At 37.0% G+C, this 12,032-nt stretch overlaps 1 protein-coding gene across 1 annotated transcript in view; it reads right to left on the bottom strand.

The window, feature by feature from the left end:
- Positions 1 to 3,485: 3,485 nt before the first annotated feature.
- LOC141442509 (lysyl oxidase homolog 2-like) overlaps positions 3,486 to 12,032 on the bottom strand; it is a 35,496-nt gene continuing 26,949 nt past the window's right edge. The window contains exons 7-8 of the mRNA XM_074107530.1: positions 11,490 to 11,650; positions 3,486 to 3,592 (exon numbers count right to left, since the gene is read on the bottom strand). Coding sequence (XP_073963631.1) covers positions 3,486 to 3,592; positions 11,490 to 11,650 — 268 coding nt within the window. The remainder of the gene's footprint in view (positions 3,593 to 11,489; positions 11,651 to 12,032) is intronic.

Below are 12,032 nucleotides of genomic sequence, written 5' to 3'. Positions count from 1 at the left end.
ATGAAGTAAGGGATTGATGGACGAGTTCGGGGTAGACGGCCGAGTCGTAGACGAGGCCGGATAAAACGAGTCCAGCAATCCCTGTTCTGGCCGAGGTTTGTATAGTGCTTTTCTCAAACAATGTGAGGAAATATTTCATCCATCCATCCATCCATCCATCCGTCCGTCCGTCCGTCCGTCCATCCGTCCGTCCGTCCGTCCGTCCATCCACGTCCATCCATCCGTCCATCCAACCGTCCATCCATCCGTCCATCCATCCATCCATTCATCCGTCCATCCAGCCATCCGTCCGTCCATCCGTCCGTCCATCCATCCATCCGTCCGTCCATCCATCCGTCCGTCCATCCATCCGTCCGTCCATCCATCCGTCCGTCCATCCATCCGTCCGTCCATCCATCCGTCCGTCCATCCATCCGTCCACCCATCCATTCGTTCATCCATCCATCCGTCCATCCATCCATCCATCCGTCCGACCGTCCGTCCGTCCGTCCGTCCGTCCGTCCATCCATCTATCCGTCCGTCCGTCCGTCCGTCCGTCCGTCCATCCGTCCGTCCGTCTGTCCGTCCATCCATACATTCATCCATCCATCCGTCCGTCTGTCCGTCCATCCTTCCATCCATCCATCCATCCATCCATCCATCCATACATCCATATATCACATCGCATCGCATTGCAGTATCGCAAATGCTTACAGAGTAGTGGTGGTTGGCTGTTCGTAATTTTTCCTTTGTCAGTTTAATGTTAGTAAGCAAATTTAAAAAGTTAGAGCAGCGGACAATAATGGATTTTTCATACATACTTCATGGACTAGGCCAAGAAGTAATGTAGGGAGGTGGTAGGGAGCCATAAATGAGAAACTTCATGTCCTCATTTCGTGACATTAACGCATTTATTTCCGAGCATGTTTGAGAAAAGTTTTTTTTTAAATACGGCTACTTACTACTTTTGATAGGATTGGTAGCAACAATTTTTTGTACGCAATCTGTCAAATTTCATAAGACGTGAATAAGAATGACCAACCTAACACTAGATTTTTTTACACTATGCAGGCTAATTTTATAGCAGAAATATCTGTGTTACCTCTTTGGTGACGACCAGATGGCCTAGTGGGTAGAGAACCTGACTACGAAGCTTGAGGTCCCGGGTTCGATTCCCGTGTCGGGGCAGATATTTGTATGAAAAATACGAATGTTTGTTCTCGGGTCTTGGATGTTTAATATGTATTTAGTTATGTATCTATCTATATCATTATATTTATCCGTTGCTTAGTACCCATACGAGTAACACAAGCTTTGCTAAGCTTACTTTGGGACTAGGTCAATTGGTGTGAATTGTCGCATGATATTTATTTATTTATTTAATTTTAAAAAAACTATAACAATGCAATAAAGGATTTTCATAAATTTTTTCTGCTCTAGAGCAGAAAAGTCCCGCTTTGCGCTGGGTATTTAGTGCGGTTATGATGAAATTAAAGCATAGTTGGAAGAAAAGTTCATTTTCTTTATGTTTATTTTTTTTTGTTTACATATAACTGACCGTAATTGACCCCTATCTCACCTGATGTTAAGTGCAGATGCGGCCAAAGGTGTATCTCACTGGTCCAGTAACAGCCTATTCAATGTAGCCTATTACAGTACTTTATTTATTTATTTTTCATTCGACTGGATGGAAAACGAGCAAGTGGGTCTCCTGATGGTAAGAGATCACCACCGCCCATAGACACCTGCAACACCAGGGGGATTGCAGATGCGTTGCCAACTTAGAGGCCTAAGATGGGTTACCTCAATTGCCAGATATTTCACCGGCTGTATTACTCTTCACGCCGAAACACAACAGTGTAAGCACTGCTGCTTCACGGCAGGATTAGCGAGCAAGATGGTGGTAGCAATCCGGGCGGACCTTACACAAGGTCCTAGATCCTGCAAACTTAAGTAAAGGGTTGTTTTTAAAAACGTTTGCGTATATAGTTTGAACGTGCATTATCTATCCTTGTTTCAAAGTAGCAAGTAGCATCTGTTCTACTGTGTTTAGGTAATTAGGTATGTTTATTCTTTGCCTTGTATCCATTACACAAGGTTTGCTTACTTCGGGACGAGGTCTGTGTGCAAAAAATTTACAAAGATAGTTAGATAGTCACTAGTCAAAATTGCGCGCGGTAAAAAAAAATACTGGCTAAATAAAGAAAATTACATATAATTATATAAATAGTTAATAATTCATTATTATCTAATGTATGTGTACCTATATTATATATTTCGGGGATCTCGGAAACGGCTCCAAAGATTTCGATGAAATCTGGTACAGGGATTTTCGGGGATGACAAATCGATCTAGCTTGGTCTTATCTCTGGGAAAACGCTTATTACCTATCGAGTTTTAGCCCGAGCAAAGCTCAGTCGCCCAGGTACTATTGATAATTAATATACTTGCATGAAAACAAATACTTAATAAAAAAAAACGCCTGGCGTCTTTGCCAAGCCACAGAATGATAAGATAGACAATTAAAGAAAAAATTGATCAGGCGTTACTTTGCGGAGGTATATCAATGAAATAAAAGAATTTCCTTGCTTACCCGTGACCTTAATATGATAGCTAAGTTTATGCAAAATATGGGTGTTCATGCAGTTCCTCCACCTCCACACTGTAAGAACACACACAAATCACACAAAACCATCAATCATCACCACCTCACTACACTGACGCGTTTCGAACTCAACCAGAGCTCATCTTCAGAGCAACACAACCGTACACCATGCTACCAGATGTTAGACTCAAAAGCCAGCCAAAGTTTAGGCCAGTTGAAGTTCCGCGAGATATCACGCCGTTTAACATTATTTAGAACTGCGTGACATCACAGCCCTCCACTTCCGAACTTTCCGAGAGTTCCGTACACAAATATTTTTATTTTGTGATGCAACTAAAAATGTATGCTTTTCGCAATTTTTCCTTTATCTGTGTTGTAAGACGTTGCTTCATACCAAATTTACTCTGAGTTCTCGGGAAGTACACTGTAGTCGTAGGTTTTGATTCCCTTGCGAGTGTCAAAAATTTGCAGCATAAACGGCTGTATCTTTTGATTGCGTTGGCTTAGAAGTTTGATTTTTCCACAGCTCCAAGGGACAGCTTGATACCTCCACGCGTTCTTGAGGTAAAGGGTCTTGACAGACTGATAGACAAACAACAAAGTGATCCTATAAGGGTTCCGTTTTTCCCTTTGAGGTACTGAACCCTAAAAATACTTGTCTAATATTTTGAGTAACAAACATTTATAATATTAGTAGGATAAGTAGGATATAACAACAATTGAAATAATTTTCATTTGATATAATGCAATTTATCTTAAAAAACCAAACTTATTTCTATTGTTATTGATTAAATTTGATGTATTTTGGGTCAATTTAGGTTAGGTTTATTTAATAAAAAAGCTCCTTGATTTGATATAATTTCCAAGATCAAGAATGTTGTTATACCGATCATTGCACACCCTAAAATCTCACCTTAAACGTGTAATCTCCAGGCTCGACATCAGTGACGTCCACCCACTGGCAGTCAAGGTTGTACTGGTAGACATCAGAGCAGTTCACGGATATACCTAAAGGAACGCAATAAAACATCAAACACATGCCAGCTTTGTCTCGAAGCTACGGGAAATACCTTGGAAGGTGGTGTTAGTGGATTGGAGGGTTAGAATCATTGCGGCAGATAGATTTTGTGAGTTAAAATGCTTTTTAGATGTTGGAATTGATATAAGATTTGTTGCTACGTCTACAGGATTTAGTAAGATGGTGGTAAATAAGTCAAAATAATTGAAATTTAAAAAGGATAATGGACGAAATACATATTAATAAATAATGGGGGCAATGTGTGATGCATGTAAACTCATTATGTGTATAGGTACGGCTGCTTTGGGAGTAGTACTTAAATATAATTATTACTGTTGCAATGGAATGTTTGTTAATTTTTTAATTTTAATTTATGTACCTATTTTTTTATTCAACTATTTTTTTTTGTTATTTTCCTTTTGTAATTCCAATGTAATTGTGTAAATTGCTATGGGTTTTTACCTGAAAATAAACAAATTTATTTATTTTATTATAATATGGTCAATGATACAACATGATTTTCAGTGAAACTATTGACTAAATATTGAGATATGGCAAAATAAAGTCAAAGCGTTCACACGGCTTAGGACCAAACGTAATAAACTCTTATGTGGGTTAAATTATGGGCTGAGTCGCGTTGCTCCGAAGACGCAGGGCTACGGATTAGCCCGAAACATGTCGAGCTAAACTCGATTTAAGACGTGAGTTATCGGGGTCATTATATTTAATATGAGTGAGTCTCACGGTAGTTTCATGTTCAAAACTATTGACTATAAATACAAACTTTTGTGATAGTCAATTCTAAGGTTCTTGATTTAGGTTAGGTTTATTTTATTACAATTCTGTGAAGATGTTAATTTCTGAGAAAATTGCATACCAAATTACCGTTATGTATTTTGTTCATTAATCTTATTAAAGGACCATGGGCAACTTTGTATGGGAAGGGTACCAAAAACCAATAGAGCTGAGAATTATTCTTTATGAGAACTTCATTAGAGAGATACTTCATTTCATTCTACGGGCAAAGTTCAATTCCATTGCAAAGCTGAGATATTCAAGTTTTATTCAGAGTAAATATCTATGAGAAACGTTCTCCTTATAATGGCTTTAAAAACAATTAAGACGGATTTACTCGTGTACAAGTAGCCTTAACATTGATCTCCAAGATTTCACACAAGCAAGATTTTATATAAGGTGTTCTACCGATATTCTCTAAGAAAAACACTAAACTTTTCACTAAAATATGTATTTCTCAGTTACCTATGCAATGGAATTTAACTGTGTGCCCATAGAATGAAATAAAGTAGATGAGCAAACCTTTTTAGTGACCTAATTCTCAGCTCTGTTGGTTTTTGGTCCATTTTGACGCATGGTCCTTTGTTTGATTTATGGCCTCTCAAGCAGGGGGTCGTGGGTTCAAACCCGGACTCGCATCTCTTAGTTTTCGAAATTCATGTTCTTAATTACATGTGAAATTTATGGTCTAGGAAATCATCGTGAGAAAACCTGCACAACCTCCGACGCAATTCAATGGTGTGTGAGAAGTTCCCAATTCGCACTGGAAACTACGGCTCAAGCCTTCTCATTCTAAGAGGAGACCTATGCTCAGCGTAGTCGAACTTATATGGGCTGGGATAATGATAATTAATTATGATGATTATGATGACGGAGCCAATACGTAAAGAAAGACAAACTCACAAGGTCTATAGGCTCACTGAGACACTAGTGTATGCGGGACGGACTTTATACCGGTGGTGGCCTGTAAATATGAGCAAAAAATTAAAACATAGATCGTCCTCGTCAAACTGAACATTAGTTCAGCGACTATTAAAAATAATGGAGTCTTTGAATTTTCCCTTTTTCATACAAAATTAAATACTTACTGCTATCAATGTGTACACCATCCTAAAACACAACTGACGTCGCCTGTCACGCTACAAATATCAAGCATTTTGCTTTACATTGCCTCTTCGAATAAACTTAAAAGTGTACTTAATAAAAATTAAAAAACTAATTATTTTTAAAAGTCGCTGAACTAATGTTGTTCAGTTTGACGAGTATGATCTTTGTTTTAATTATTTGCTAGTATTACAGGCCACACCCCGTCTAAGGTAGATATCCAAAGGTTCAGCGTCCTTCATCACGCACGTACTTGTTATTGTACAGTCAGCATCGAAAGTAGCGGATCACTTTTTTGCTCTACCTACATTGACACATTGACAATCTTGCATGGCGTTTAGTACGTGGCTGTAATAGGACAAAGTATGAAAGTGAACAGCTACTTCTGATACTAACTGAACAGTCACCAGCACCAATATGTGACGCAACAAGCGTGCATAAATATCTGATAAGACTCTATTTCTAGGGCCGGAAGGACGTGTCAGATATTTTTGTGTTTGTGTTTGTGTGTGGCAGATATTAATGCTGGTGACTGTACCTAAGTGATCCCATTGCTATAATATTCAAATCTCCGAATGAGCGATTACTCAGTTTCAAACTATTATAACACTTCAGGATTGACGACCCTAAGGGAATGGGTACTTTAAACTTCAAGGTAGTTCGAAGTGTCCGCAGCCTAATGGGTAGTTAAGTTAAATTTGATTTAAGAAAGTTATCAAAAATTAAATAACATGTAAACTTAAAAAGTCATTAAAGTTCAATATCTCAAAAACGAGTAAACCGATTTTAAAGAAACATAGTTAAGAATTTAAGAGTCCCCCGCAAGCTCGCTTCCCATACAAACGTAGTTCGTTCTTATTTACAAGCACAGATCAAAACGCAACTTTGCAACTTTGGGAGTAGCCATTACGATTTTTTTAATTAGGTTTGTTTAAAATAAAATGTAACGGAAAGAAACAATAAAAAATTTCCATTTCTCATACAAAACTAATAATTAATGTGATTTTATTTGTTACATTGATATGAACTAAACTAATAAAATTATAAGCATCAAAATAGCTGCTCCCATTATAGTCGCAAAAGTTTTATTTTGCTTCAGTGTGTTGTTTGTAGAACGAACTAGTTTTGTATGAAAATGCGATCAGCGGCGAGCGTACTGGCGACTCTTAAATGATTTTGACCCATATATGCCCAGTGGGTCGTTTTTGTCCCGAAAAATAGGTATCAGCTAACGCGCGATTTTGCAAAAGAAATTGATTATTTGTGACGTTTGTGCTAAAGAAGAAATCGGAGACCAAAAATAGTTCTGGGCATATATGGGTTAATGAAAAAACGCGTGAAACCCCCAAAAAAATCCATCGCAATCAGTTCGTTCGTTTGCGATGCCACAGAGAGTCCAATTCAAATTCAAATCTTTTATTTGCAGACAGACATTAGCGTCAAACTAATAAGTTAATAATACACCTCTTTAATACCCCTTTTTGCGTCGAGGGTTAAAAACAAAATTTACGAGGAAACAGAGGCATTTCTGCCCTAACGTAATATTAAATTATAATTTAATGCGTACACCCGAATTTCACTTTCTATTTTATGACGGTGGAAGCATCTTCTTTCTTCTAACTGATGTATTACCTACTGGTGTATTGATGTAATAGAGGTGTATTGATGGAATTATAATTGTAATTGGTGTATGATTGGTATGATTATTTGATTAATAAGAATTGATTTGATTCACAATTGAAAAGTTTTTCTAGTGGGGGTAGAGCGAATGGTGGGTGAGGAGAGGAAGTATAAGGTTAATATTTTTCGAATAGTTAAGTAAAAACTTTAAGTAGAAAAGTTAACTACATAAAATTTTCTACAAATGTAATAGAAGTAAATGCAATCACAAATCCTTCTACAATTCAGCTCCAAGTTTCGAAACTGTTTAAAGTTGAAATAAAACGTCTCTCTATCAACTGAAGAACGATAAATTAGTGAATTCACAGACCACAAATAAAATATGCTCTAAGATTGAGAAAGGATATAAATTAACGATTGAATTGAACCGAAAATACTATAAAAGCAGGGAGAGAATTAATGTCTTATTATCCACTGAGAAGAGGTTCACTTAAAACTGTCTTGTATTTCTTGGAAATCAAATATCTTTAACGAAGTAAATGAACAAACTAAAAACAATTACTTTGCTCACCCGCGACCTTGTGATAGCTACGTCTATGTAACAAAAGTCTGTTCATGCAGCGCTCCTCCACCTCCACATTGTAAGAACACACACAAATCACACGAACTCAACTATCACAAACACCACCACACTACACTTACCAGTTTTGAACTCAATCAGAGCTCATTCTCAGGGCAACACAACTGTTCACCATGTTACCAGATGTTAGCATGACAAACCAAAATAAACATTTAAATTTGTCATTGTAACCCCGATGGCGTACCTATACAAGAATTCTAGGTAATATAAGTATTTAGTTAGTCCCTTTATGGATCGGGAACTGAAAAAAGTGAACCGCCGAAAAAACTGAAAAGCAAAAAAATTATACCTTTTTTGTTGGACTTAATCTAGGTACAGTCACGTCTAAAAATATGTATACAAAAACAAGGTTGCATAAATATGTAGTCATACATTGTATCAAAAATATTTATCTATTACTGACACCAAAAAATTGTATTCATTAAACTTTTTCAGTATTATGTAATCACAAAATGCTTCAGAAAGTTGCATACTTAAATAAATTCCATTTAAATGTATCCACCTCGTAGGCAAAAATAAGTATACATGAATGGGTTCCATATACATATAACCACTCCAATTTGGCAAATATTTGTATACGCCGTTTGATTCATAAATATGTAAACACGATTTGATATTTTGATTCGTTTGAAGAATTACTGTTTTGTTAAGATTACATGTCTGTCTCTTTCGTAACCTGCATGCGGCAGGGACATACATACTACGAATCCATACTCCATTAAAATAATATTATATACTGGTGACCCGTTCCGGCACAACACGGTTACGGTATACATAGACACCGTGAATCACACTATTTATTTGTGAAAACCGCATCAAAATCCGTTGCGTAGTTTGAAAGATCTAAGCGTACAGACAAAAAAGCGACTTTGTTTTATACTATGGAGTGATGAATTGAAAGTAACTCTGTCTGTTCCGGTATCACGTCAAAACCGACTGGTTTCGACTGTCAAGGGGCTGAACATAGGGTACTTAGTTTTTATCTCCAAAAGCAACCCTTAACCTTAAGGGGAGAAAATGGGGGATGAACTGACTGGAGTGAGCTGGATAAAATTTGGTATGGATATATTTAATTTTTTAATCACCATCAAGATCACCAAATACTGGAAAGTCCAGAGTGGTCATTAATATCGACTAAGCCCAAAGCGATCAAGTTGTTCGGGTCATCCACTGAGGACAGATCCACTGAAGCATCTATAATTTGCAATCTTTAATCATTGTAATTTTAATTATAGATCTCTCACTCATCGTACGAAACACAGTAGCAGGAACAAGCCAGCTCTGCTTCATGTCGATATTCTGTGAGAGTGTGGTACTACCCCGGTCGAGCCCGCCCATTCGTACTGCAAACCAATAACTGGCTACAGTGCGGCTCTACCACTAACAATTAAAATAATAATTAAAATAAAAAAAAAAATGCTTAGTGCACCTTTCTGAGAATGACCCTAAACTGAAATACTCAATATTTACAAGTCAATTCAATCTAAGGACTGTCAAGTGCGTCATAGAATAATCGTGAGATAGACGTATGCAGTGACAAGTCCGCACTGTTTTCGTGAATTGTCAAATCAGTTAAATATACAACTTACGATTCTATGCCAGTTCAGACAAGGTTTGTTGTTGCAGTCTGGATACATATTTATGAATCAAACGGCGTATACAAATATTTGCCAAATTGGTGTGGTTATATGTATATGGAACCCATTCATGTATACTTATTTTTGCCTACGAGGTGGATACATTTAAATGGAATTTATTTAAGTATGCAACTTTCTGAAGCATTTTGTGATTACATAATACTGAAACAGTTTAATGAATACAATTTTTGGTGTCAGTAATAGATACATATTTATGATGAAAATGTGTGGCTACATATTTTTCAATTTTTTTGTGTATACATACTTTTAGACGTGACTGTACCAGTTTGAAGTCGGTGCCTCAGCACGAGCCAGGAGGAGTGATAGAAGCCCATCAGTTAGACGACTAAAGGTCCACTCCTCCTGGCTCGCGCTGAGGCACCGACTTCAAACTGGTACTAGATTAAAGTCAAACAAATTTCAAATCAATTTTTTTGTTAAAAGTTTTTATTCTATACTTTTTTCCTACCCTTGGGGTGTTTTTTTTTCCCAAATGTATATAATACCAACTTCAAGGTATGCCCTATCTAATAAAAAAAGAATTATGAAAATCAGACTACTCTGTAAAAAGTTATGCCTGGTCATACCGTACAATCAGCGACTGAACAATCAATCATCCCCTGTTTACCTACCCTTAGGGTAGGAATATTTTTTCCAAATTGAAATGGGACCACTCTCGGGGTATATGCTATATGTATATATACGCGTCGACTCCGTTTTTTTCGTCGGTTAAAAAATAGTTAGTACTTAATAAAAGGATGTATGTATAATGTATTGTATTGATTACTCTTGCGTTGTTTAGTCAATATATTTAATTATTTTGCATTTTAGTCTATGATTTTTAACCCCCGACGCAAAAAGAGGGGTGTTATAAGTTTGACCGCTATGTGTGTCTGTGTCTGTGGCAACGTAGCTCCCGTTTATACCTACAGACATTGAGCGTGCCAGACACGTGCCGTGGCAGAAAAAATAATATTCTTCTAGACAGTGTCTACTTACGTATTTATATCTATCGTTACACGGCCGCACAGACGCCGACAGACACTTACTATAATTAATATTATTTTGTCTGCCACGGCACATGGTTCTTAGACATGTTTCATCCAAATCGGTTAAGCCGTTTTTGAGATATTAAACTTTGAAGTGAAAGTCGGGGGTTTGCAACTTTTTGTTGGTTAGGTTATTAATATAATATTTCTTACTGTGCCTAGTTGGCGCCTAGGTAAGTGAAAATCTGTTAATGCATTTTTTTTTTAGGGCAGTCAAAAATAAAATAAAAATAACCAAAGGAAGTAAATTGCCGTATCTTCAGTATTAAGAGAAGTTTCCCTGCCGGCCGCGCGGCCGCGTTAGGTATTCGTTTGGGATATTGCTATCTTTATCGCTCGTGACATAAGCGCTCGCACCGTCCCCCCCATGCCTTCCGAAACGACGTCCGTAATTTATATCAAGATAGCTGTAGGCTTTTCAAGATTTGGACAGTTGAATTTTGGATTTAGTTCCTCATATTATACGAAAAGTATAGCACAGGAATAAATGATATGTTACAATTTCTATGCCTGTGGTTTTTGCATTTTTGTAAAAATGCTTTATTAGTCTGTAATTCTCGTGCAAAGTTGACATCTTTTTTTTGTCGACTTTTGAACTCTAATAAATAATTCTGATATTACTCATATATATGAAAATCTGAAAAACCACAGGCATAGATAATTACGTCGAGTCCATACTTACAAAATTTCATCTATTTCTATTGCTTAAGTAGTTTTCAAATGTGACCGGGACTGCGTTTGTATGGAGAATGGAACGAAGAGACTTCTCTTAAGTATGGGTCTATATCGACCTATAGAATTCTACACGTGACCATTTAAAAATTATGAAAAATGTACTGTTTCAGCGAAAAAAAAAATTAACAATAATTTTGACAATCATTACATTATGACTTATAAAGTTATGGCAGTCAAAAGGATCCCATTAAGTTTAGTACTTTTCCTCCCGGTAGCGTTAAAAATCCACACGTTCTCATGTAATAATTATGTATACACAGAATATAGCTCATCACTAATAAGATTCTTATCCAAATTAATATTGTACCTTGGTCCCCGTAGTTCTTACAGGAATACTTCTTCTCCACTCCGGGCAGGCAAGTGTTGTCTTCTAGGCAGAAGGAAGCCTTGTGGCCCTCAGCAACCCTGTCTCCTGTAGTGGTATTGAAGATATCGAATGTGGCGAACACCTCCATACTGTGGTAATGCCTGTAGGACAAATAATACCTGTATAAGCCTTTGTGTGTTAGTATAATTTCTGGATAATAATAATAATAATTTTATTTATTTCTCCCCACCACCAAGTTATAAAATAACAATTTAAATTTCCTACTATTTAATGCGTAGTTTGACTATAACACGCTTGTGTGGGAGACTGGTGCCCGAACTAGGTAGAACCTGTGTGTTTGATAATTTCATATGTTTTAATGTACAATAAAGCGTTTAAAATACAATACAAAAACGTGTGTGTGTGTGTGTGTGTGTGTGTGTTACATACAATCTAGAGCTTTTCAAGGCTAGAGGCTAAGGCTATTACTGAATCAATTTAATACAAGCTTTTTTGCTGACTCTTCTTTTGGTTGACTGTAGT

This window comes from Choristoneura fumiferana, chromosome 25, assembly GCF_025370935.1.
Source record: "Choristoneura fumiferana chromosome 25, NRCan_CFum_1, whole genome shotgun sequence".
Classification (NCBI taxonomy): domain Eukaryota; kingdom Metazoa; phylum Arthropoda; class Insecta; order Lepidoptera; family Tortricidae; genus Choristoneura; species Choristoneura fumiferana.
This window is presented reverse-complemented; position numbering and strand designations above follow the sequence as displayed.